Below are 27,906 nucleotides of genomic sequence, written 5' to 3'. Positions count from 1 at the left end.
CCCCCAGGAGCAAAATGTTGATGGCAGGAGCTGGAAGATTTTCCAGTGGTCAATTTTCAACAGCTGTTCCTGGAATTGTTGGGACATTGCATCCAGAGGCTTGTAGACTACCACAATGGCTAGGTTTTGGTTCTTGCTTTCATTTGTGAAACGTAAAACTACCTCAAAGGCACAAATCACTGAACACTTGCCCATTTCAAACTATAATTTCTGGCCAAAAATGCAGCAGGGAGCAACAGTCAGCAATCACCAAATTGGAGTATTTGTACTGCTGGTCAAGTCCAACCCTCAATGAACTTTGTCCAATTATTTTTCTCACCTATTTTTAAAGCCATGTAAAGAATTTGCTTAATCACCTACTTGGCAGTTTATTTTACCCATCTGTACAACTCTAATGCTTAAGCAGGATTACTTAGCTGTTTTAACTTTTAAGGTTTAAATAATATTACAAGAACCCCAATGGAAATAAGTCACTTTGACTTATTTGGGTTATCCTAGGTAAGTTACACTCTGTATAATAATTGTATTTATGTATACCTCTGCCTAAATAAACTTTACTTACAATCTTTTTAAAAATCGAAATTGTCAAACAAACTGAGTGTGTATTTAAAGATTTTATATAAAAAAAATTGTTTAATGTAGGCTGCATTTGTCTCTTACTTTCAAATCGTATAAATAAAATCAATTCCATATTGAACTAGAAGAGAAAATAATACCCGTTTGATGATATTGTATTGTCCATGACTGGACACGTTGATGATCCTGGCCTGTTGTCACAGGGTTTAATAGCACCAAAATCAATTTTCTCTGGTAGTACGTATACTCAATATACCGTAGAATGTTCAATGAGCTCACAAAAATTACCACGAAGACCACAGTAAGTCAAGGAAATAGCAGAGGAAGCATTTAAAGGTTTCAAGACAAGGCCATGTTCCCACCACCTGACCAGCACATCCACACCAACTACTCCTCTCTCCCTTAACTACATCTACTCTCTACTCCGCAGGTCTCAGACCATTCCATCACGTTTCACGGCCACGGATATCGACTAGAAACACTAAAGTTGGAGTGATAAGAGTGGTAGTAACGAGAAAAGTACTGACCGCTTGTGTGTGTCAGCCAGGCTAGGGTGAGGGAGGCGCCGCTGCTGCCATCTCTTGCTCGCCCCACACACCACACATTCTACACTAGGGGGCCCAACACACTTTATTTTTACAAAAAAATACCCGAATCAGCGTGGGAACGTTAAGATAACGTTTCGCTTGGAGACTTGGAAAAAAAATTATCTTGATGCCAAAGGTGGTTTTTAATACATGGATCTCATTGGAAATAAATCATTACGTCTGATTTTTGGGGGGGTTCCCTAGGTAATTTAACATGTCTGCGAATTGTTAAGTATGTTATTATGTATGATAACTGTACTTCTGTGTGCCTGTACCTAAATAAACTTAATTACTTAAGTGTCTTTATCGTAATCTGTTGGCATCTCATCCTTCGAACTTCTCGTTTAATTTCTTTGTTAAATTGTCTTGACACCAATGAACTTCACGACCAATCAATCATATAATTAATATTTTAATACAAATACGTAGGTATACATAGAAATGTATACTATATTGTAACATTTTTTACAGTCCATATTACGTACAGCGTTGCGGGTAATCGACCTATTGTAGTTCATTAATTCGATTATTCTAAGGATAATTTGAGACCCTAATTCATCCACAGACATCAGGAATACTTTCCTTCCCGAAAATATGGTATTTAAATAATAATAACTGCTAAACCCGAATGGGTCAGGTATTTAAATAATTTTTCAGTATATATAAATATATATACAACGTATTATTATTATTATTATAAAGGGGAAGCGCTAAACCCGGAGGATTATACAGCGCCGGGGGGGGGGGATGTGGAAGGCATTCAGGCTTAATTCGGGGAACTGGAGCACAGATCCAATTCCCTAAATCAAGAGCCCCTCACCAACATCAAGGAACCTTCCTTGAGGGGTATACAGCGTAGGTTGACCAGAAAAGAAGAAAACACTTTCACCATCAATCACTCCATCACTGTATTGCCAGAGGTGTGCTGATACGTTATTATCATGGAGAGCGCTAAACCCATAGGGATTACACAGCGCCTGTGGTGGGAAGGGATGGAAGGCATTTATTTATTTATTTATTTATTTATTTAATAATTTGAACATACAGAGGTACAAAAAAATACAGGTAAGAGCAGCATGCCAAAGCCACTTACATGCATAGCATTACGGGCTGGCTTAAAATTAACTTAAGATTAACTAAGCAATGATGTAATCAGTGATAAAACATTATTGTAAACAGATAACAATAAAGCACAAATGAGTATTACAAAGACAGGTCATATGGTTGCATGCATTGCTGTACATTCAGTAGAATGGAGTATTCTGTTAGGTAGTGTATTTAAAAAATAACAAAGTTAGATTGGGTCTTAGGTTTAATATTTATGTGATATAATTATGAGAAACATTTAAGATATACAATTTATAAGGTTCAGTTATTCAGTATTTATTTGGTTTTGGGTGAGTAAGTGATCTTTGAGAAGAGACTTGAATTTATAATAGGTAGTGTTTCTTTTATATTTACAGGTAATGAATTCCAGATTTTAGGGCCTTTTATGTGCATTGAGTTTTTGCATAGCGTGAGATGGACACGAGGAACATCAAAGAGTGATCTGTGCCTTGTGTTATGGTCATGTGTTCTGTTGAGGTTGGCAAGATATTTGAGGGGAGGGTTAATATCAGAGTTAAGTGTTCTATGTATGTAATAGGTGCAGTAATAAGTATGGATGTTTTGTATGGTGAGTAGGTTTAGTGTTTTGAATATTGGTGGAGTGTGCTGTCTGTAGTGAGAATTTGTTATCATTCTGACTGCAGCCTTTTGTTGGGTAATTAGTGGTCTGAGATGGTTTATTGTTGTTGAGCCCCATGCACAAATTCCATAGGTGAGATAGGGGTAAATAAGAGAGTGATATAGGGCCAGGAGGGCTGACTGTGGAACATAGTACCGTATCTTCGATAGTATTCGATAGCATTCAGACTCAATTCAGTGGTCTGGAGCACAGATCCAATTCCTCAGATCAAGAGCCCCTCACCAGCGTCAAGGAACCTCCCTTGAGGAGTCGCTGATATACTATAGTTCAGATGCCCCTACAAATTTCAAATATCCTTACCCCTCCTTCACAGTGCAGGAACTGTACTTACCACATGTAGGATTCAAGTCCGGCTAACCAGTTTTCCTGAATCCCTTCATAAATATTACCTTGTTCACACTACAACAACACATCAAGTCATAAAAGTCACTTGCCTCCACTCATTCCTATTACAAACTGCAAATAAGCAATAAACAATGCACAACAACCACGAAGGGAAGAGTCAAGATGCTCAAGGCCTTTCATGCTGAAAATTGCAAGCATGTCTTCAGGAGCAATGCAATGAATGGAATACAAAGTGAAATCTCAGTGGGAGTCCAGACAGATGGGTTCAGGGACAAAGTTACAACTAGTCACCAGTGAAGGAATAATTTTTGGGTGGCGATAAAACACCTCAATTACTGGGAATGCTTGAAGTTCCTCAACAGCTGTATAGCCCTTGTGGCTTAGCACTTCTTTTTGATTATAATAATAATAATCCTCAACCTGTACTCCCTAGAATGCAGGCAGGATTATTATTATTATTATAATCAAAAAGAAGCGCTAAGCCACAAGGACTATACAGCAAAGTCCTTGTGGCTTAGCAGGAGATACATGATTATACCCTTGATGACACTGTGCTTCTGGGAGATTCTGAAGAGAAGTTGCAGAGGTTGGTTGATGAGTTTGGTAGGGTACATAAAAGAAGGAAATTGAAAGTGAATATAGGAAAGAGTAAGGTGATGAGGATAACCAAAAAAAAATAGGTAACGGAACACTGGATATCAGATCGGAGGGAGAGAGTATGAAGGAGGTGAATGTGTTCAGATATCTGGGAGTGGACGTGTCAGCAGATGGGTCTATGAAAGATGAGGTGAATCACAGAACTGACGAGGGGGAAAAGCTGAGTGGTGCACTTAGGAGTCTGTGGAGACAAAGAACTTTGCCCATGAAAGCAAAGAGGGGAATGTATGAGAGTATAGTTATACCAACGCTCTTGCATGGGTGTGAGGCATGGGTGGTGAATGTTGCAACAAGGAGAAGGCTGGAGGCAGTGGAGATGTCATGTCTGAGGGCAATGTGTGGAGTGAATATAATGCAGAGAATCCGTAGTTGGGAGATTAGGAGGAGGTGTGGGATTATCAAAACTATTATCCAGAGGGCCGAGGAGGGGTTATTGAGATGGTTTTGACATGCAGAGAAGATGAAACAAAATAGAATGACTTCGAGTGTATAAATCTGTAGTGGAGGGAAGGCGGGGTAGAGGTTGGCCTAGGAAAGGTTGGAGGGAGGGGGTAAAGGAGGTTTGTGTGCGAGGGGCTTGGACTTCCAGCAGGCATGCGTGAGTGTGTTGGATAGGAGAAAATGGAGACAAATGGTTTTTAGGACTTGACGTGCTGTTGGAGTGTGAGCAAGGTAACATTTATGAAGGGATTCAGGAAAACCGGTAGGCCGGACTTGATTCCTGGAGATGGGAAGTACAGTGCCAGCACTCTGAAGGAGGGGTGTTAATGTTGCAGTTTTATAACTGTAGTGTAAGCATGCCTCTGGCAAGACAGTGATGGAGTGAATGATGAAAGTTTTTCTGTTTTGAGCCACCCTGCCTTGGTGGGAAACGGCCAATGTGTTAATACAAAAAAAAGAAAAAAAAACGGAAAATCCTAGAGGGATTAGTACCAAACTTGCACACGAAAATCACTCCCTATGAAAGCAAAAGAGTTGGCAGATGATGCAGCATCCCCCCGATGAAAAGCAGGGGTGCCACTAGCATGATAAGAAACAACACAATAAGTGTCAGGGGCCCAAGATTGTTCAACTGCCTCCCAGTATACATAAGGGGGATTACGAACAGACCCCTGGCTGTCTTCAAGAAGGTGCTGGACAGACACCTCAAGTCAGTACCTGACCAGCTGGGCTGTGGTTTGTACATCGGGTTGTGTGCAGTCAACAGTAACAGCCTGGTTGATCAGGCCCTGATCCACCATGAAGCCTGGTCACAGACTGGGCTGCAGGGGCATTGACCCCTGAAACCCTCTTCAGGTATACTCCAGGTATACTGAAGAACATAAGAAATAGCACTGCAACAGGTCTACTGGCCCAAGCTAAGAAGGTCCAACTCACACCCACTCATGTACTTGGTATATGAGAATTGAAAAGTGGACTTCTGGGCTTATTATGATGACCAGAAGGGAGACAAGTGATTTGTGATTCAATAACTAACTGATTGATTTAGCAAAGCCAATACTGAATCTTCCAATTTACATCTATCTGCTCACCAGATGTATTACCTACAGATGGGACAGAGCTCCAAGAGCAGACTGAACTTACAGATGAGCAGATATGAGGAATATACAGGTCTCCATGCATAGCACTCTGAATTATTATTATTTTTTTTTTCAACAAACCAGCTGTATCCCACCCAGGCAGGGTGGCCCAAAAAGAAAAATGAAAGTTTTTCTTTTTAAATTTAGTAATTTGCACAGGAGAAGGGGTTACTAGCCCTTTGCTCCCGGCATTTTAGTCACCTCTTATAACACGCATGGCTTACAGAGGAAGAATTCTGTTCCACTTCCCCATGGAGATAAGAGGAAATAAACAAGAACAAGAACTAGAAAGAAAATAGCAGAAAACCCAGAGGGGTGTGTGTGTATATATATGCTTGTACGTATATGTATGTGTAGTGTGACCTAAGTGTAAGTAGAAGTAGCAAGACGTACCTGTAATCTTGCATATTTATGAGACAAACAAAAAACACCAGCAATCCTATCATCATGTAAAACAATTACAGGCTTTCATTTTACACTCACTTGGCAGGACGGTAGTACCTCCCCGGGCGGTTGCTGTCTACCAACCTACTACCTAGGGAATTATTATTATTACATTAACCCTTTGACTGTTTTCAACATATAAATACGTCTTACGAGCCAATGTTTCTGACGTATATATACTCAATAATTCTAGCGGCTTCAAATCAAGCGGGAGAAAGCTGGTAGGCCCACATGTGAGAGAATGGGTCGGTGTGGTCAGTGTGCACCACATAAAAAAAATCCTGCAGCACACATTGCGTAATGAGAAAAAAACTCTGATCGTTTTTTTGGAATAAAACGCCGACTTTGAGGTGTATTTTCGTATAGTATTTATCATTGTATTCGCGTTTTCATGGTCTTAGGTGATAAAATATCAAACATATTACAGAAATAGAGATGATTTTCATTACTTTGACGATGAAAACGACCTTGAAACTGAGCTCAAAGTAGCGGAAATGTTCGATTTTTACCAATGTTCAGGAGTAAATAAATCACACCACATGTCAACTGGGGAGTCTAATATTCTTTCACTAGTGCACTGATATTATTTATATCATTTTTACAATAATGCAGTAGTCTGCATAACAGTAAATTTTGTATTTTTTTGTATGAATAAAAAATCAAAATAGAAAGCAATAATAATATAAGAGGGGCCTAGAGATGTGACTAATGAACAGAGCATATGTTATTTTAGTGCCACGAATGTCTACCTTGTTTATTCTGGACCCTATTTTGAAATTGGCATCTTTTTTAGTTTGCTTGAAATTGGCCAAATTGCCAATTTCTGATCACCATACTGGGTAGTCCAAATTAGTAAATGGGAGGTTTCTTGTACTCAGCTGATAGATAAAATGGAGTTCTAAAGAAATAGCTATGAGTTTGGTCAACTGGAACAATGGAATTGGCTGAAAATAGGGCTCAAAGTCGGCGAAATCGCCGATACGCATATGTCGCCCAGACCCCTAACTTCGCGGGAGCATAATTCCATGAGTTTTCGACCAAATTTCGAACTTTTGGTGTCATTACCATCGGGAAAAGTTTCTCTATCATTTCATAAGAAAAAATAATTTTTTTTTTCAAAAATTGAGCGACATAGAATGACAGTTTCAGAAAGGGGCCTGAAACAGTCAAAGGGTTAAAAAATGAAGTACTAAACCTGCATTATTCATTGTTGCATAGCAAAGGGGGTTAAATTAGACAGTAGAGTGTGAAGGATACCTTTAAAAAAAAGTACAATAGTGACTGTTGGTGTAACATGTCATTTTCAGTTATGTACTAAAGACCAGATGATCAGTCAAGTCAGGATTCGATGGCAGTGGGAGATTATTACTAGATTCATGGGGAAAGTAATAAATCTATATGGGTCATGCATTATCAAGAGAATGGAAGGCAATCAGATTCAGTTCAGGGAAGGGAAGTGCACTTCAATTCCTTGGATCAAGGTAATTCACGAACATCAAAATCTCTCTTTTGAAAGGGGCAGTAGGAGAGAAATTACTCATGGGTAAGCACTAAACCCATAGGTGCCACATAGCACTTGGCAAATGAGAGGTAATCATGTAGATGTGGGTGGAGAAGGCACCTTCAGTAATGTCTTCAGTATTATTAGACAATGATGATGTGTCAGAGGGGTCATTACAAGATTCATTTCATTTGAGAATGCTTTGTCTTAGTTCAGTATTATAATTATATTCACAAAAAAGCTTTTAACCTACATGGATCCATTGTATTAGTTCACAGTCTATAGAGAAATAAATATTCTCTAGTGGTATGAAACAGGGATGACTGTGGTGGGATGCTTCTGAGAACTTCGCAAATAAGGGGGACTTGATATTTCACAGGAAATCTGAAGAAAATCATGGAGAAAAAAAACCTGGAAATTTCAGGATGAAGAGGAAGTTGCATACACCTCTGCTGATACCAACCAAGCAGTGGTGAAAGAATGGGTAAGCTGTCTAGTCAGGAAAGCAGAAGACTGAGGAGTAAAGGAGGGAGGCTACATGATTATCATAATCATGGGGAAGTGCTAAACTTGTGCAAGTTATATATCATCTGGGAAAAAAAGAGGTAATCAATTTTGATACAAGGGAGGGAGGTTAGCTCCAATCCCATGGATCAAGAGCCCTTTACCAGCATTAAGGCACCTCTCTGGAGAGATGCTGAATTACAGAAAGCAAGCACAAGCTCTCCCACAATGATGAGGTTACTGCTGGATGTAAATTATTCTCTATGAGCTATCATATAAAATTAAATAAAAGTTCATTACATTGTTTCCATGCCTAAAAGTGTTCTCAGATACTCACCATATTTGTCAGTCTTCATAGTTTTCACTTCACCCCTATCTTCATATTCACCTGAATACTTTGTGCAGTACACTTCCTTCAATATCAATGTCTATTTGTTCACCAGGGCCATACCATCATAACATTCTCATCTCAATGTTACTCAGACAGGTGGTAAGACACCAAATGCAGGGAAGCCTTTATTGGTACCATATTTTGCCCATGGGGAGGGCTTTATCAAGTGTATTACATACTTGGTAAAGTGTCTTTGTATTTCCCAGTCATACACTAGTTAGCATAATTACTCCATGCAGCCCCTCTAGCCACATCCATTCTTATCTTGATTTTCAAACCAGAGCTTTCATTACAGCAGCAACTTGAACAAATTCTTCTACTATCACTCCAACACCCTAAAGATGTAATCATCAACAGCTTTCAATACTTCATCACTCCTTTTAATTTTAAAAAAATTTTCTTCTTATTTCTATACCATTATAAACCTTTTCTATTTTTTCACTTTCATGAGCAACTGAGCTTAGTATAGCTGCTGTGTGTTGAGAATACATCTACTGCATAAAGCATGGGATACCATTGTTCACTCTCTGCCATTTTCAATTTTCATGCACATACACATAACATTCAACTATTTTGCATATACCACTTTCATTCTCTACACGAAAAACTCTCATGTGTATACATAAATTCTGATGATTTTTATCGCTGGCCTTTTCGCACCAAGGTAGTAAAACACCAAAATATATATTCATCATCACTCACTCATTAGTTGTCTTGCCAGAAGTGTGTGCAGACAAAATTACTAAATTGACCCCTCTATATAAATGCTATATCATGATTCTTCTTTTTGTTTAGGACACTAGACATTTCCCATCAAGGAAGGGTGACCCATAAGAAACACTTTCACCATCATTCATTCTATCACTGCCCTGCAAGAGGCAGGGCAGTGATACTGCTGATACTGCAGTTCAGACGCCCCTCCAAACTGCCAATATCCACACCCCTCCTTCAGAGGAGTGGGGATATTTCCCCTGCATCTCTTTACATTTGTTACCCTGCTCATATTCCAACAGCCCATCAAGTCCTAAAAATCATTTGCCTTCGATCACTCCTAACATGCTCACACATACCTGTTAGATGTCAGAGGCCTTTGCACACAAAACCTTCTTTAACCCCCTCCCTCCAACCTTTCCTAGGGTGACCCCAACTCCTCTTTCCCTCCACTACAGATCTATCATATTAATAACAAAATATTTTTAAATTTTGGCTAGGGTCCAGGGAGTCAATAAGCTATAATTTATATGCAGTAATTTTACAGATTTATTCACAAACAGTTACATAAGCCATTACAAATGGTTACACAAGCCATTACAAACAGTTACATAAGCCATTTGATCAAGTAGTAGTTCTTTTTACCTGTAAAAGAGAAACAACCTCAATTATAAATTAGAAAAAATCAAAGCAATTAATGATAATTTTAATTCAGTATGTTCTGATTATGAAGCTTCCAAACAAATTAGTGTATCATTTAATCACATCACTTTATCCCCCATTATATTATTTATCCTATGAAAAAATACTTTACTACATTTTTAAAATTACATACAGGAGGGTCCTGCTTTACAGCACATCACTTTGCAGCCTTTCGCTAATACAGTGGTTTTCAATTATACCCATTCTTCACTTATTCAAACATCCTACAATGAATATATTCACCACTCCATATAAGCTAAGGACAAAAATATTTTAAGGTAAGTAATGTGTGTAATATATATGTATTTTTTAGGCCTAGCTGTATTGTTCACATAATATGTACATGACAGTGTAAACATATCAGACTTTTATATGCATTTGAAAGTGAAAAAGATTATGATTCACTTTACAGTGATTTTTGCTTTACAGCAGTAGCCTGGAACCTAACCTGCTGTATAAGTGGGGCCTACCTTAACTGTATATTATGAACTTTTAAGGCACTTAACCCTTTCAGGGTCCGTGCCGTAGATCTATGGCTTTACGTTGAGGGTCCAAACCGTAGATATACGTCATGAGCTCAGCTCACTCTGATAAGCTGCGAGTGGTAAATTTGGGCCTAGATATGAGAGAATACATCTACGTGGTATGTGTGCAGCACACAGTGTATAATGACAGAAAAAAAACTGAGACTGTGGTTTTCGATTAAAACAGCGACTTTGCAGTGTTTTTTCGTAAGTTTTTTATAGCTGTATTTGCAATTTCTTGGTGTCATTTGATACAATGGAAGATATATTACAGAAATAGAGATGATTTTGATTGGTTTTAGTACTGGAAATGGCTTGAAACTGAGCTCAAAGTAGCGGAAATGTTAAATTTTTGCCGATGTTCAAGAGTAAACAAACAATCTCACACTTCTAATACACGCCAGCTGGTGGATCTAATATACATTCACAAATGTGGTGATGATATTTATACAATTATTACAATATTGCATAACAGTAAATCTTCTATTTTCTGGTTTGAATAAAAATTCATTATGTGAATAAAAAATCAAAATGGAATTCATTTGTAAAACCTGAAAACATAATTAGTGAACAGAGGAAATGTTAGTTTAGTGTCAGGAATGCCTGCATTGTTTATTCTGGACCCTATTTTGAAATTGGAATATTTTGAACTTTGTGTTAAATTGGCCAAATTACCAATTTCCGATCACTTTATTTTGTAGTTGAAACAGTTGACTGGGCGATTTCTTGTGCTCAGTCGATAGAATAGAAATAATACTAGTGAAATAGCTAAGAATTTGGTTGACTGGAATAATGTAATTGGCCTAAAATGGGAGTCATAGTCGGCAAAATCGCCAATTCGTAAATATCACTGACACATCAAAATTCACGAGAGCATAATTTTGTCAATTTTCCATCAAATATCGTACTTTTTGTTTTATTACCTTCAGAAAAAGATTCTCTACCATTTCATAAGAAAAAATAACAAAATTTTTTATTGAAAATTCTTGGACCCTGGTGCACACTTTGAAATTTGGCCTCTGAAAGGGTTAAAATTAATACAACTGTAATACTTGTACATTAGTGCCATTTACCACTTTTACTATACAGTACATACTTTTAGCTTTTCTCTCAGAAACCCACACCATAAAGGGCATGTTTTTTTCCACCTGTTGTCTATGTTCCCCATCAGTAAAATGGGTACCTGAATATTAGTCGACTGGTGTGGGTCGCATCCTGGGACACTGACCTAATTTGCCCGACATGCGAAGAATAACAAGGGGCTTTCTGTATAGTAGTATGTCATTGTTGTCAGTTAGGCCTGTATACCATGTACATGTACTTGTAGTAAATAAAGATCTTATTATTATTTAACGCAGACTCTCTGTATGAGGTCTTAACTGAAACTAAATTATTATGCCAACTTTGGTTTCGTTCTATAATATATTACCCTCCTTTCCCATGCTAGGCTTGGCATGTAATACTGTGCAGTACAAAATAATAATTCAAACAAGTAATCACATACAAATACACTAAGAAACTGAAACCAAAAACTTACCAACTCTTGCTACAGTGAGACCATTAGAAAGTATATGTGCTCCAGGGATAAGTATAAGATCTGGATTGTTGACACGAGCAAGATTTATGTAAAATCCTCCAGCCTCAATGATGCGGCGAGCATCTCCTGTTGCAAATGTAAAATACACTTGAAGCTGGTAAAATTGTGAGCCTCTTATATTTATATAAACATGGTAAAATCCAACACTTTATTCATATAACATGAATTCCACTATACTATTATCCCCTTCAAAGGGGGTATGCACTGGTGCTAGTGAAGGGCTTCTGATCCAAGGAATTGGGGCTACCATCCTTTTTCTTGGATTAAACCTGCCTTCCATTCCCTAGGAACTGAATAACCCCTACAGATTTAGCAGGTAAAGCTGGAAAAGTAACTGACAGAGTAACAGAGCACTAACCACCTATGTAACTAGTAACACTACTAAGCATCACTGACAAAAAAAATTGACATTCATCATATGCCCTATTGGCAGCTTAAACAATGAAATATGAGAAATAACTCTTGAAATTGTGCTAGACAATACCTTAAGCATCATTACAGGAGTACTCAGATAATCATAATAACAGGATTGCAAACAAACCACGGAACAGGTGGGATTTGAACCAATGGTAAGTGAGTCATAAAACTGGCCAGACCAGTTCCGTGGTTTGTTACAGGAGTAAATAAGTTTCTCAATAAAACCCAAAACTTCAACCATACACACTGTTCCCTGATAACAAATGTAAATAAAAACATGGTTCACTAACATTCAGATCAAGCAAGGCACTGTCTCTAAAGAAATAACAGAAAAGAAACTATGCAACACATAACAGGTCTAATTGCAAAATCAAAATAAATCTATTAAAACAGATTTAACACACCAAAAAAAAAAAAAAATTGAAAAGCATTCCCCAGAATCTCAATTCCACACTTTGAAGACAAAAGAATAGTAGCTCTATCATTTATCTCTTTTTTGTTTTCATTCTCCCACAGTTGCATTTTTTATTCTTAAACATTCATGTAAATCTTTCCACCCATTTTCTGACCTAATGAAAACTGAAAGGATGATTAATAATAATGAATGTACTCTCAACTCAATTTATTAAAAGTTGAATGAACCTTTTTTTTTTCAAAATTTGCTATTATTTTCTTTCAATGCCACTGCCAACATATTCCCCCACCGCTTTATATAAAGGGAAAGGGTACAAAAGAGATTATAAAAATTATAGAGGAATAAGTTTACTGAGTATACCAGGAAAAATGTACGGTAGGGTTATAATTGAAAGAATTAGAGGTAAGACAGAATGTAGGATTGCGGATGAGCAAGGAGGTTTCAGAGTGGGTAGGGGATGTGTAGATCAAGTGTTTACATTGAAGCATACATGTGTGAACAGTATTTAGATAAAGGTAGGGAAGTTTTTATTGCATTCATGGATTTAGAAAAGGCATATGATAGAGTGGATAGAGGAGCAATGTGGCAGATGTTGCAAGTATATGGAATAGGTGGTAAGTTATTAAATGCTGTAAAGAGTTTTTATAAGGATAGTGAGGCTCAGGTTAGGGTGTGTAGAAGAGAGGGAGACTACTTCCCGGTAAAAGTAGGTCTTAGACAGGGATGTATAATGTCACCATGGTTGTTTAATATATTTATAGATGGGGTTGTAAAGGAAGTAAATGCTAGGATGTTCGGGAGAGGGGTGGGATTAAATTTTGGGGAATCAAATTCAAAATGGGAATTGACACAGTTACTTTTTTCTGATGATACTGTGCTTATGGGAGATTCTAAAGAAATATTGCTAAGGTTAGTGGATGAGTTTGGGAATGTGTGTAAAGGTAGAAAGTTGAAAGTGAACATAGAAAAGAGTAAGGTGATGAGGGTATCAAATGATTTAGATAAAGAAAAATTGGATATCAAACTGGGGAGGAGGAGTATGGAAGAAGTGAATGTTTTCAGATACTTGGGAGTTGACGTGTCGGCGGATGGATTTATGAAGAATGAGGTTAATCATAGAATTGATGAGGGAAAAAAGGTGAGTGGTGCATTGAGGTATATGTGGAGTCAAAAAACGTTATCTATGGAGGCAAAGAAGGGAATGTATGAAAGTATAGTAGTACCAACACTCTTATATGGGTGTGAAGCTTGGGTGGTAAATGCAGGAGCGAGGAGGAGGTTGGAGGCAGTGGAGATGTCCTGTTTAAGGGCAATGTGTGGTGTAAATATTATGAAGAAAATTCGGAGTGTGGAAATTAGGAAAAGGTGTGGAGTTAATAAAAGTATTAGTCAGAAGGCAGAAGAGGGGTTGTTGAGGTGGTTTGGTCATTTAGAGAGAATGGATCAAAGTAGAATGACATGGAAAGCATATAAATCTATAGGGGAAGGAAGGTGGGGTAGGGGTCGTCCTCGAAAGGGTTGGAGAGAGGGGGTAAAGGAGGTTTTGTGGGCGAGGGGCTTGGACTTCCAGCAAGCGTGCGTGAGCGTGTTAGATAGGAGTAAATGGAGACGAATGGTACTTGGGACCTGACGATCTGTTGGAGTGTGAGCAGGGTAATATTTAGTGAAGGGATTCAGGGAAACCGGTTATTTTCATATAGTCGGACTTGAGTCCTGGAAATGGGAAGTACAATGCCTGCACTTTAAAGGAGGGGTTTGGGATATTGGCAGTTTGGAGGGATATGTTGTGTATCTTTATACGTATATGCTTCTAAACTGTTGTATTCTGAGCACCTCTGCAAAAACAGTGATAATGTGTGAGTGAGGTGAAAGTGTTGAATGATGATGAAAGTATTTTCTTTTTGGGGATTTTCTTTCTTTTTTGGGTCACCCTGCCTCGGTGGGAGACGGCCGACTTGTTGAAAAAAAAAAAGAAAAAAAAAAAACATGCTGTTCTCATCCTCACCCACCTAGAGGTTTCTGGTAGGAGACATAACCCAGTAAAGAGTAATTCAGGAGACAGTAAATCAACTTTACCACTGGGCACTGTATCTAAGTTGAAGAGAAACCCAGTTAAAAAATATAGCATATACATACTTTCATCTGCAAAACAGCCAGCCTTCAATGCCATGGTAAGGACAGATGTTCCTGGTTCTAGGAGGAGGCTAGTTGAGGGAGCAGATTTGAACACAACTTCTATTTCATTTGTGGACATTTTGGCAAGAGCTTCAGGTTGGTTGCCAAACAGAGCCTCAGTTGTACGATGAGCAGATTCTAGACCTTCTTCTAATGAAGAGTGATGAAATGTATTTCATTAGTTAGAAAAAATATGAAACATACATAATTTAACAAATCACTGAACTGATGGGGCTCAAACCCCACCAGTTCTGTGATTTGTTTGCAATTTTGCTCTTTCAATTTTGGGAGTTATACCTTAATAAATGAAGAATGGTGAAACACATACAGCATACAAAAGTGAATACTGAATAAACTCACATTAATCCAAGCACAAAGTCAAATGAACACATCAAAACAGGAGAAAGTCAGATGCTCACATCAAGCAAGCACAAAGTCAGACACATACATCAAAAAAATGCAAAGTCAGATGCACACATCAACCAAGCACAAAGTCAGACTCACACGTCAACCAGGCACAGTCAGACGCACACACCAACCAAGCTCAAAGTCAGACGCACACATCAGCCAAGCACAAAGTCAGACACACCCATCAACTCATCTCTGATCCTATGCTGTACTTTCTACAAGTGTGATGGACTGAGCACATCGATTCCAGGCTGAGGGACTGATTACCTCATACTCTTCCTCTTCTTACACCTTTCTGCTTAGTACTGGACTGATGAAGCCACTGTGTGGCAAAACATCTCCTTAATAAAGATTCCCATATGTTGCACAAGTGTCTCAATCTTCAACTTGTCGGTTTTCAAAAACCATTTATCACATCTGTCAGACACTGCCACATCATGGGATCTTGATACAAGAAATTCTTTAATTTGTCCAACCTTTGGACAAAGACCTACTTAGATTAGTAGATGGTTCTACTATGATCCCACCTCATCCTGCTTCAACTCACCTGACTACAGTACATAAGCCATTTCTCCGGCCATATGCTGCACTTTCCACGAGAGTGATGGACTGAACACATTGATTCCAGGCTGAGGGACTGATTACCTCAAACTCCTCCTCTCCTAACCCATTTTTACTTTGTATTGAAGTGATGAAGCCACTGTGGTAAAACATCTCCTTAATAAAAATTCCCATATGTTGCATAAGTGTCTCAATCTTCATCATTCACACCATCACCATCTTGCCAGTCATTTTTTTTTTTTAAGTACAGTAGGTCCATGCTTTACGGCATTTCACCTTATGGCATTATATTAATATGGCGATTTCAAATTATGACCAAAACTCGCTATACGGTTCCCCGTCTTTCTAATATGGGGCGCCCCACCTGGTTTGTTTACATTCTCCATGAGCACATCTCTCTATTATGTCTGAAAGCTTTCCAAAATTTCAAGTGTTGCAAATTTGTTGCATATTTTATATACTCTGATAATTATACCTATGTGTACCTGTACCTAAATATACTTACACACTGTGCTGGCATGCAGGTACACATTAAAATCACTAAGAGTGTCCCTCTAGTCTTAACGCCATAGTAGTAATACAATTACGTAATAATAATCACTCTTGGGTGCATTAAATGCCTTATTTCATGTTAATATAACCATTTTCATTAATCCATCTACGATATTTTCTTCAAAATTATATAAGAAACACGTTACATAGTAAATAAACATGTCATGTTTATATGCTATGAAGGTGTGGTAGCAGGCAGAGGGAAAACATTACGTTTTCTCTGGTCCAGCACCAGAAAAAAATGTGTATGAATCTGCTCTTGGCCCAGTTGCTCCCCTTAACTGCTTTTCTTTACAATTCTCGGCATGAATTATCATCATTACTTCTCTTAACCTGAAAATATAAGTGGGGCCCTACAGTATGCAGCTAGCCTTCCTGCTTTTGAAGTAAGAATGTTGCAATTTTCACCACAACCAAATGAAAACTAAAAATATAATTGGTATTATGAGCTAAATTAAATTTCCATTTCCAGCGCAGTTAATACATGCTTCATACTTACCACCATGTACAAGAAGTGTAACTTTTTCTGCTAATTTCAACTGTGCATGTCTGCTTTCAGGTTTGCTCTGAAAGAAAATAATACTATACAGATATTTTTAATATAACAACATTTCCAGGTCTTGATTATCTAATATAAAGGATCATCGCTACAAGAAAATTAATGAACCAAGCTAATCATGAGTGCTTAAAGACATGTAGGTATGGCTGTGAAACAGAGTAATGGCTTGACCAAAAAACTGGGCTTTCAGCCTCCAAGCTGTTTGCTAAACCCTTCCACTCAAATGTATTAACATGTAACTAAATATTCTTAATTCCATTAGGAATGTTTGTAACATGGAGGTACTACCGTCCTGCCAAGTGAGTATAAAACGAAAGCCTGTAATTGTTTTATATGATGGTAGGATTGCTGGTGTCTTATGTCTGTCTCATAAATATGCAAGATTACAGGTATGTCTTGCTACTTCTACTTACACTTAGGTCACACTACACATACATGTACATTTTTATTTATACACACTCATCTGGGTTTTCTTTGATTTTACCTTAATAGTTCTTGTTCTTATTACTTTTCCTTTTATATCCATGGGGAAGTGGAATAAGAATCTTTCCTCCATAAGCCATGCGTGTTGTAAAAGTCAACTAAAATACCGGGAACAATGGGCTAGTAACCCCTTTTCCTGTAATAATTACTTAACAGAATAAGAAGAAGAAAATTGTCAAAGTGGAATGTCTGAATGTGCGTGGATGTGCGGATAATAAGAAAGAGATGATTGTGGATGTTATGAATGAGAAGAAGCTGGATGTCCTGGCTTTAAGTGAAACAAAGCTGAAGGGGGTGGGAAAGTTTCAGTGGAGAGGAATAAATGGGATTAGGTCAGGGGTTTCAAACAGAGTTAGTGCTAAAGAAGGAGTTGCAATAATGTTGAAGGATAAGCTATGGCAGGAAAAGAGGGACTATAAATGTATTAATACAAGGATTATGTGGAGTAAAATAAAGGTTGGATGTGAAAAGTGGGTTATAGTAAGTGTATATGCACCTGGAGAAGAGAGAAGTGTAGAGGAGAGAGAGAGAGAGATTTTGGGAAATGTTGAGTGAATGTGTGGGGAGTTTTGAACCAAGTGTGAGAGTACTTGTGGTTGGGGATTTCAATGCTAAAGTGGGTAAAAATGTTGTGGAGGGAGTAGTAGGTAAATTTGGGGTGGCAGGGGTAAATGAAAATGGGGAGCCTTTAACAGAGCTATGTGTAGAAAGAGGTTTGGTAATAAGTAATACATATTTTATGAAAAAGAGGATAAATAAATATACAAGTTATGATATAGCACATAATGAAAGTAGTTTATTAGATTATGTATTGGTGGATAAAAGGCTGATAGGTAGGCTCCAGGATGTACATGTTTATAGAGGGGCAACTGATATATCGGATCATTATTTAGTTGTAGCTACAGTTAGAGTAAGAGGTAGATGGGACAAGAGGAAAATGACAACAACAAGTAAGAGGGAGGTGAAAGTGTATAAACTAAGGGAGGAGGAAGTTAGGGTGAGATATAAGCAACTATTGGCAGAAAGGTGGGCTGGTGCAAGTATGAGTAGGGGGGGGGTAGAAGAGGGGTGGAATAGTTTTAAAAATGCAGTATTAGAATGTGGGGCAGAAGTTTGTGGTTATAGGAGGGTGGGTGCAGGAGGAAAGAGGAGTGAGTGGTGGAATGATGAAGTAAAGGGTGTGATAAAAGAGAAAAAGGTAGCTTATGAGAGGTTTTTACAAAGCAGAAGTGTTATACGAAGAGTAGAGTATATGGATTAGTAAAAGAAAGGTGAAGAGAGTGGTGAGAGAGTAAAAAAGGAGAACAGATGATAGAGTGGGAGAGGCACTGTCAAGAAATTTTAATGAAAATAAGAAAATTTTTTTGAGCAAGTTAAACAAGTTAAGAAAGCCTAGGGATATGTCAGTTAAAAAAAGAGTAGGGGAGTTAGTAGATGGGGAGATAGAGGTATTGGGTAGATGGCGAGAATATTTTGAGGAACTTTTAAATGTCGACGAAGAAAGGGAAGCGGTAATTTCATGCACTGGCCAGGGAGGTATACCATCTTGTAGGAGTGAAGAAAAGCAGGATATGAGTGTGGGGCAGGTGTGTGAGGCATTACGTAGAATGAAAGGGGGTAAAGCAGCCGGAACTGATGGGATCATGACAGAAATGTTAAAAGCAGGGGGGGATATAGTGTTGGAGTGGTTGGTATTTTTGTTTAATAAATATATGAAAGAGGGGAAGGTACTTAGGGATTGGCAGAGAGCATGTATAGTCCCTTTATATAAAGGGAAGGGGGACAAAAGAGACTGTAAAAATCATAGAGGAATAAGTTTACTGAGAATACCAGGAAAAGTGTACGGTAGGGTTATTATTGAAAGAATTAAGAGGTAAGACAGAATGTAGGATTGTGGATGAGCAAGGAGGTTTCAGAGTGGGTAGGGGATGTGTAGATGAAGTGCTTACATTGAAACATATATGTGAACAGTATTTAAATAAAGGTAGGGAGGTTTTTATTGCATTTATGGATTTAGAAAAGGCATATGATAGAGTGGATAGGGGAGCAATGTGGCAGATGTTACAAGTACAGTGGAACCTCTACGTACGAGTGCATCCACGTGCGAGTTTTTCCAGATACAAGCAGCTGCTCGGTCGATTTTTTGCTTCCAGACTCAAGCAAAATTTCCAGATGCAAGCGGGCCTCAAGGGAGGTTAATTGACACTGGTGAGGGGGCTCTTGCTCTTGATCTAGGGAACTGGATCTCAGTTGTTTGTTGGACTATCTTATTGAAACTTAGGCAATGTATGATGAAAAGATGCTTCTTAACGTACACCAAAAATGAAGGAAATCGGACCATAAATAACGGAGTTCACTTCTCAGCCATTAACCTCTCTTTAGCGGTATATTTTCGTATGGTTTTTATGGTTGTATTCTCGTTTTATTTGGTCTCATGTGATAGAATGGAAGCTATACTACAAAAATAAATTGAGAAATTGAGCTCAAAATAGCAGAAATGTTCGATTCCTTGGCAACATCAGTGGCAGACATCATGAGGTAGCAGTGGCAGACAACATGAAGCAGCAGTGGCAGACATGATGAGGTAGCAGTGGCAGACAATATGAAGCAGCAGTGGCAGACATCATAAGGTAGCAGTGGCAGACAACATGAAGCAGCAGTGGTAGACATCATGAGGTAGCAGTGGCAGACAACATGAAGCAGCAGTGGCAGACAACATGAAGCAGCAGTGGCAGACAACATGAGGTAGCAGTGGCAGACATGAAGCAGCAGTGGCAGACATCATGAGGTAACAGAGGCAGACAACATGAAGCAACAGTGGTAGACATCATGAGGTAGCAGTGGCAGACAACATGAAGCAGCAGTGGCAGACAACATGAAGCAGCAGTGGCAGACAACATGAGGTAGCAGTGGCAGACATGAAGCAGCAGTGGCAGACATCATGAGGTAACAGAGGCAGACAACATGAAGCAACAGTGGCAGACATCATGAGGTAGCAGTGGCAGACAACATGAAGCAGCAGTGGTAGACATCATGAGGTAGCAGTGGCAGACAACATGAAGCAGCAGTGGCAGACAACATGAAGCAGCAGTGACAGACAACATGAGGTAGCAGTGGCAGACAACATGAAGCAGCAGTGGCAGACATCATGAGGTAACAGTGGCAGACAACATGAAGCAGCAGTGGCAGACATCATGAGGTAGCAGTGGCAGACAACATGAAGCAGCAGTGGCAAAGTGTACCATTAATAGTGTAACAATTAAGTGTAGCATTAAGAGTGTATCAATTAAGTGTAGCACTTGTAAGTCACTCTGTCTGATTTTTCTGGGTTATCCTAGGTTCTCTAGTCAGGAGCAGGAATGGCCGCTGTGGTGGCCCTATAAACCTCAACAACAATGGCTGCTGTCACCACCACTAGCCACATAGCTAATGACATGTATTTTATTCATTCTAGTGTATATATCATGTTTCTATGTTATTAATATTGTTTATTATGTCATATTACATGAATTGTGATAGATAAATAAGCTGTAGAGTTGATATTAGGGAAATTATTAAAGTATTTTCTCGTGCCTGGAATTCCACTGGAAAGAATTCCATTTCAGCTAATTTAACCCTTAAACGGTCCAAACGTATATATACGTTCACTCGCACAGCACCCCGAATATTTTGAATTTTTTTTTTATAGAAAAAAAGAGCACATTTTTTTTTAAGTGTTTTAGCATAAAAAAAATAATTTAGGGTCAGTACTTACCGAGATATGAGGCTGCGAATTTGGCACTTGGCGATCACCTGACGGCAACATGGAGCACTGCTGCTTGCAGAAATTCAACATATTTACCGTTTTCTTGTTTTTCATGATATGATAATTATGTTTCATAGTAAGTCATTTGATATCAATGCCAATTTTTTTTTATACACCAATATTACATACAAAATTTTTATCATATTGTCATAAACACACATGTACACACTGACAGGTGATTTTGCACACCTGGCTGAATCACACATTATTATCTACAACTATATACAAGTATTTACATGTCCCACTTATGTTTCTAGAACTCCACAATTGTATGATACTCCATGAAGCATGGATTCATACAGAGTGCCACCCCACACTGGTGACACATGAATCGTGTGTCCTTCCACTGTTGGGGTCGTTTTTTGGTGGTAGCACACACAATACACTTTTTCTGGGCATTCTTCTCCTTTTGGGTAGGTGGTATTGGTACCAGATAGTGACAGTTAGGAGTGATTCGGTCTGGCACTTCCCCCACTGGCTGTGGTTGGGGGACAGGTTGTGGTGTGACAGGTCGCTGTTGAGGGGAAGATACAGGTGTGGTACCATACTTTCTTGCTATCTGTTTGACGAGATTCAGAGAGAAATCTGCAAAACGTTGTCGTTTTCCAGTCTTTACTTCGTACATATTGAATGCATTGAGCACTGCAATGTCTATAAGGTGAAAAAACAGTATTATATACCACTTGCGACTCCTACGCACACAGTCAACAAACCCTATCATCATGTCACACTTGTCAACTAGTCGCATATTGTTCGTATAGTCCACGACAGCAAGTGGCTTCACAATAGGTTCGTTGTTGAACTTGCTCAGTCTGTCTGTTTGTACCATCTCGTTTCTGTGGATGGTTGATAGCAATGTCACGTCTCGTTTGTCATGCCACGTCAGTGCCATGATGTCATTAGCATGAAACGCTTGCACTTCACCTTCAACACTGCCTCCAGTGAGCCTTGGCATATGTTTCCTATTCCTTCTCACTGTTCCACATACAGTGGACCCCCGCATAACGATGGCATCACATAGCGATTTTTCCGCATACCGATTACTTTTATCGCAAAATTTTTGCCGCGCATACCGATTAAAAACCCGCTTACCGATTTTCGTCCGAGACGCGTCCAATGTGCCCTCACATGTGCCGGCCGTCCCATTGTTTACCAGCCAGCCTCCGCGGTAACATCCAAGCATACACTCGGAATATTTCGTATTATTACAGTGTTTTCGGTGCTGTTTCTGGAAAATAAGTGACCATGGGCCCCAAGAAAGCTTCTAGTGCCAACCCTGTGGTAAAAAGGGTGAGAATTAGTATGGAAATTAAGAAAGATTTTGAAGGGTTTGGGGCTAACCCTGAGAAGCCTATGCCAGTTGTGGAATCCATTGTGCCTACTTCAAAGATTAAGGAAATGTGTGCACAGTGGGTTGAACTGCAAACCTTTATAGATGAAAATCACCCTGACACAGCTGTTGCAAGCCGTGCTGGTGACTATTTCAATGACAATGTTATGGCCCATTTTAGGAAAGTCTTGAAGGAACGGGAGGTACAGAGCTCTATGGACAGATTTGTTGTGCGACAGAGGTCCAGTGACTCTCAAGCTGGTCCTAGTGGCATTAAAAGAAGAAGGGAAGTAACCCCAGAAAAGGACTTGCTACCTCAAGTCCTAATGGAAGGGGATTCCCCTTCTAAACAGTAAGAAGATAATGCTCTCCCCTCCTCCCATCCCATCAATCATCACCAGATCTTCAATAAAAGTAAGTGTCATTTAATTGTGCATGCCTTTTTCAGTTTGTGTGTATTAAAATTAACATTTCATGTGGTAAAAAAATTTTTTTTTCATACTTTTGGGCGTCTTGCACGGATTAATTTTATTTCCATTATTTCTTATGGGGAAAATTCATTCGCATAATGATTATTTCGCATAACGATGAGCCCTCTTGCACGGATTAAAATCGTTAACCGGGGGTCCACTGTATATCAGTATTGTTCACACGTAGGAAATCAGCAAGCATAGGGCTTGTATACCAGTTGTCTGTGTACAATGTATGGCCTTTGCCAAGGTATGGTTCCATCATCCTGCGAACAACAACACCGGAAATGCCCAACATCCTTCTGTCATCATCGAGTGTGCTTTTCCCTGTGTATACAATTACATCCAATACAAGACCACTCTCACAGTCACACATAACAAAAAGTTTTATACCAAAGCGATTACGTTTGCTCGGTATATATTGCTTGAATGACAGGCGTCCCTTGAACAGACTCAAGGACTCATCAACAACAATGTTCTTGAAGGGATAAAAGTATATACTGAATTTCTGCTTCAAATACCTAAACACTTCCCGGATTTTGTATAGAAGGTCATTTCTGTCTGGCGTATTTCTGTCTGCGAAGTGCAACATTCGTAGCAACAGAGTGAATCTGTTGCAGGGAAGGAGGTCATGGAAAACTGGAGTACTGATGAAGTGGTCTGTAGACCAGTAATTACGTATATTGTTCTTATAGATATGTGGCATAAGCATGACAGTGGCAAGGAATAAATACATTTCAGCCACTGTTGTGTCTTTCCACCTGTGCAGCCGTGATGATTCTCCAACCTCTGCTGTGTTGTTCATGACATATTGGTAATAAATGTTTGTCTGAGTCACTATCAAGTTCATTATAGGCTCGTCAAAGTACAACTGGAAATAGTCTAACTCTGTAGACTCATTCGTTATGGGACATTCTGGCTGGATACCACTTCCACTAGCATCAAAATCACAAGGCTGTGGCACAAATATACTTTGTGTCCAGTTCCACTCACGATCACGTGGTGCAGGGTGGACCTGTGGCATGGGAAGAGGGGGGGCAGGAGGAGGAGGGAGAGGAGTGGAGGCAGCACATGGTTGAAGGGGTGCTGGGCGGTCCTTTGTCTGTCCACCCACTGCGCCATGTGGTCCAGGCACCATGCCACCCACCACTACTTCCTCCATCCCCGCATACTCCCCTTCATGATCACTTTCACTATCATTGGTCGGGGTTTTGGATCGTGACTTGCCACAACCCTTGGGGGTTGCATATGGCACACTGCCTGAACGTAGATAACGACGCCTAAAAGTACGTTTCATTGGTGAATAATGAACGTCACTATCACTAGACGAATCCTCAGTTGGCATAAAATCAATCTCATCGTCACTTACATCACTTTCACTATCACTAAAACACCGGGAAAATGATAGTTTCCTCTTGCGAAGTTGCCTATGGGTAACACTTGCCACTCCAGAGGTGCTTGGACCAGGGTCTTCTGTGGCCACACTGGCCACCCCAAAAGTGCTTGGCCTAGGGTCTGCTGTGGCCACACTGGCTACCCCAGAGGTGCTTGGCCCTAGGACAGGTGTCGCTACCCCAGAGGTGATGGGCTGGGGGTCATCTGGGTCATAGTCGATATTTTCACTAATTCCTTGAATATTACTGGCCCCATTGGTGTCAGATCCACTAAACTCATGATCTCTATCACTTTCCTCGAATAGAAGAGTGGATGTGCCATAATGTTGACCCAGGATGGAGCTGAATGTAACTGGTCCTACCATGTGGTACCCAGGGGTCCCAGATTTTTTGTATACTGCGCACACTGAGTGCGCACACCCATTCTCTCATGTCTAGGTGACTCAGGCCTATCTCGCTAATTTTGAACGAATGAAAAATAAAACGTATATATACGTTTGGGGCACTACGCTCGTGAACGTATATATACGTTTGGACCGTTTAAGGGTTAAATGAGGAAAATTGACTCTGCAAACGAGCAAATCCAGTTGCGAGCAAGGTCATGGAATGGATTAAACTTGTAAGTAGAGGTTCCACTGTATATGGAATAGGTGGTAAGTTACTAAATGCTGTAAAGAGTTTTTATGAGGATAGTGAGGCTCAGGTTAGGGTGTGTAGAAGAGAGGGAGACTACTTCCCGGTAAAAGTAGGTCTTAGACAGATGGGGTTGTAAAAGAAGTAAATGCTAGGGATTTCAGGAGAGGGGTGGGATTAAATTATGGGGAATCAAATACAAAATGGGAATTGACACAGTTACTTTTTGCTGATGATACTGTGCTTATGGGAGATTCTAAAGAAAAACTGCAAAGGTTAGTGGATGACTTTGGGAGTGTGTGCAAAGGTAGAAAGTTGAAAGTGAACATAGAAAAGGGTAAGGTGATGAAGGTATCAAATGATTTAGATAGAGAAAAACTGGATATCAAATTGGGGAGGAGTATGGAAGAAGTGAATGTTTTCAGATACATTTGGGAGTTGACGTGTCAGCAGATGGATTTATGAAGGATGAGGTTAATCATAGAATTGATGAAGGAAAAAAGGTGAGTGGTGCATTGAGGTATATGTGGAGACAAAGTCCAAGCCCCTCACCCACAAAACCTCTTTTACCCCCTCCCTCCAACCTTTTCGAGGATGACCCTTACCCCGCCTTCCTTCCCCTACAGATTTATACGCTCTCCATGTCATTCTACTTTGATCTATTTTCTCTAAATGACAAAACCACCTCAACAACCCCTCTTCAGCCCTCTGACTAATACTTTTATTAACTCCACACCTTCTCTTAATTTCCACACTCCGAATTTTCTGCATAATATTTACACCACACACTGCCCTTAGACAGGACATCTCCACTGCTTCCAACCGCCTCCTCGCTGCAGCATTTACAACCCAAGCTTCACACCCATATAAGAGTGTTGGTACTACTATACTTTCATACATTCCCTTCTTTGCCTCCATAGATAATGTTTTTTGTCTCCACATATACCTCAACTCACCACTCGCCTTTTTTCCTTCATCAATTCTATGATTAACCTCATCCTTCATAAATCCATCCGCCGACACATCAACTCCCAAGTGAGTGTAAAACGAAAGCTTGTATTTGTTTTACATGATGGTAGGATTGCTGGTCCTAGGTAGTAGGTTGGTAGACAGCAACCGCCCAGGGAGGTACTACCATCCTGCCAAGTGAGTGTAACACGAAAGCCTGTAATTGTTTTACATGATGGTAGGATTGCTGGTGTCCTTTTTTCTGTCTCATGAACATGCAAAATTTCAGGTACGTCTTGCTACTTCTACTTACACTCAGGTCACACTACACATACATGTACAAGCGTATATATACATACCCCTCTGGGTTTTCTTCGATTTTCTTTCTAGTTCTTGTTCTTGTTTATTTCCTCTTATCTCCATGGGGAAGTGGAACAGAATTCTTCCTCCGTAAGCCATGCGTGTTGTAAGAGGTGACTAAAATGCCGGGAGCAAGGGGCTAGTAACCCCTTCTCCTGTATATATTACTAAATTTGAAAGGAGAAACTTTGGTTTTTTCTTTTGGGCCACCCTGCCTCGGTGGGATACGGCCAGTGTGTTGAAAGGAAGAAGAAGAAGAAGGATTGCTGGTGTCTTTTTTCTGTCTCATAAACTTGCAAGATTTCAGGTACGTTGTGCTACTTCTTCTTACACTTAGGTCACACTACACATACATGTACAAGCATATATATGTCTGACATAGTGAATATCAAAATGGTATACAATACCAACAGGGTGATAGGTAAGACACATAGGCAACATTTAGGCAACTTTATTCCGAAACGTTTCGCCTACACGTGAACTCTCAGTGGCTACATTCTCACTACTACTACTCTGCACCTCTCCTTCGGACAGTATTTAAGTCTCAACACAGTTGCTTCATCTTCAGTTAGTTCCAGACTTTGGAACAGAACTTCTCCAGGCTGAGGAACTAACAACCTCAAATCTACGACTTCAAGGGTGATGGACTGATTACATCGTCTTCACATCTCTATTGCTCCTGCCTACTTTCTGTACTCGACTAAAGAAGCCTGTGTAGGCGAAACGTTTCAGAATAAAGTTGCCTAAATGTTGCCTATGTGTCTTACCTATCAAGCATATATATACACATCCCTCTGGGTTTTCTTCTATTTTCTTTCTAGTTCTTGTTCTTGTTTATTTCCTCTTATCTCCATGGGAAAGTGGAACAGAATTCTTCCTCTGTAAACCATGCGTGTTGTAAGAGGCGACTAAAATGCCGGGAGCTAGGGGCTAGTAACCCCTTCTCCTGTACAAATTACTAAATTTAAAAAGAAAAACTTTCGTTTTTCTTTTTGGGCCACCCTGCCTTGGTGAGATACGGCCAGTTTCTTGAAAAAAAAATAAAATAAAAAATACACCACAGTACTTACAAACAGCCCAACTTTGCTTACTATAAAAGAAACTTGTTACCACTGTAACGTACTTAATCAACAGAGAACTTTGGCCTAGATCCTTGACTCATGCCTTTGCAGCCTACTGAATACTGCCCACAGGATGGTGTGGATAAGTGTACACTGTATAATAATATTATTAATAATATTATTAATAATATTATTAATAATATTAATAATAATAATAATAATAATAATAATAATAATAATAATAATAATAATAATAATAATAATAATAATAAAAATAATAATAATAAATAAAAAGCAAATGATTCACCTACCCAGTGCTTTTCCATAATGCTTTTTATGTCCTTTATAGGAAGGAAGGTGAAAAGGAGAAGATACTTTTCAACCTGAAAAAAAGTTACAAAAGATTAAAAAAATAACATCAAATTACATTATAAAAGTAAAAAATATATCAATCACAGGTATACAAAAT

At 39.2% G+C, this 27,906-nt stretch overlaps 2 protein-coding genes across 8 annotated transcripts in view; both read right to left on the bottom strand.

The window, feature by feature from the left end:
* Positions 1-1,190, bottom strand: part of CkIIbeta (casein kinase II subunit beta) — a 16,404-nt gene extending 15,214 nt beyond the window's left edge. The window contains exon 1 of one of the 3 annotated variants that reach the window (XM_053786793.2): positions 1,104-1,190. Coding sequence is in view for 2 of the 3 variants with exons in the window: in XM_053786791.1 (XP_053642766.1) it covers positions 717-742 (26 nt within the window). In the remaining variant the exon portion in view is untranslated. The other 2 variants (XM_053786792.1, XM_053786791.1) reach the window with 2 other exon arrangements.
* Positions 1,191-9,568: 8,378 nt separating this feature from the next.
* Positions 9,569-27,906, bottom strand: part of TyrRS-m (Tyrosine--tRNA ligase, mitochondrial) — a 37,364-nt gene continuing 19,026 nt past the window's right edge. For 4 of the 5 annotated variants that reach the window (XM_053786789.1, XM_053786786.1, XM_053786787.2 and 1 more), the window contains exons 9-14: positions 27,749-27,820; positions 21,191-21,250; positions 16,894-16,960; positions 14,835-15,023; positions 11,807-11,932; positions 9,569-9,688 (exon numbers count right to left, since the gene is read on the bottom strand). In XM_053786789.1, coding sequence (XP_053642764.1) covers positions 9,651-9,688; positions 11,807-11,932; positions 14,835-15,023; positions 16,894-16,960; positions 21,191-21,250; positions 27,749-27,820 — 552 coding nt within the window. In that variant the 3' untranslated portion in view covers positions 9,569-9,650. The remainder of the gene's footprint in view (positions 9,689-11,806; positions 11,933-14,834; positions 15,024-16,893; positions 16,961-21,190; positions 21,251-27,748; positions 27,821-27,906) is intronic. The other variant, XM_053786790.1, reaches the window with a different exon arrangement.

This window comes from Cherax quadricarinatus, chromosome 41 (genome assembly GCF_038502225.1).
Source record: "Cherax quadricarinatus isolate ZL_2023a chromosome 41, ASM3850222v1, whole genome shotgun sequence".
NCBI classification, from domain to species: Eukaryota; Metazoa; Arthropoda; class Malacostraca; order Decapoda; family Parastacidae; genus Cherax; species Cherax quadricarinatus.
This window is presented reverse-complemented; position numbering and strand designations above follow the sequence as displayed.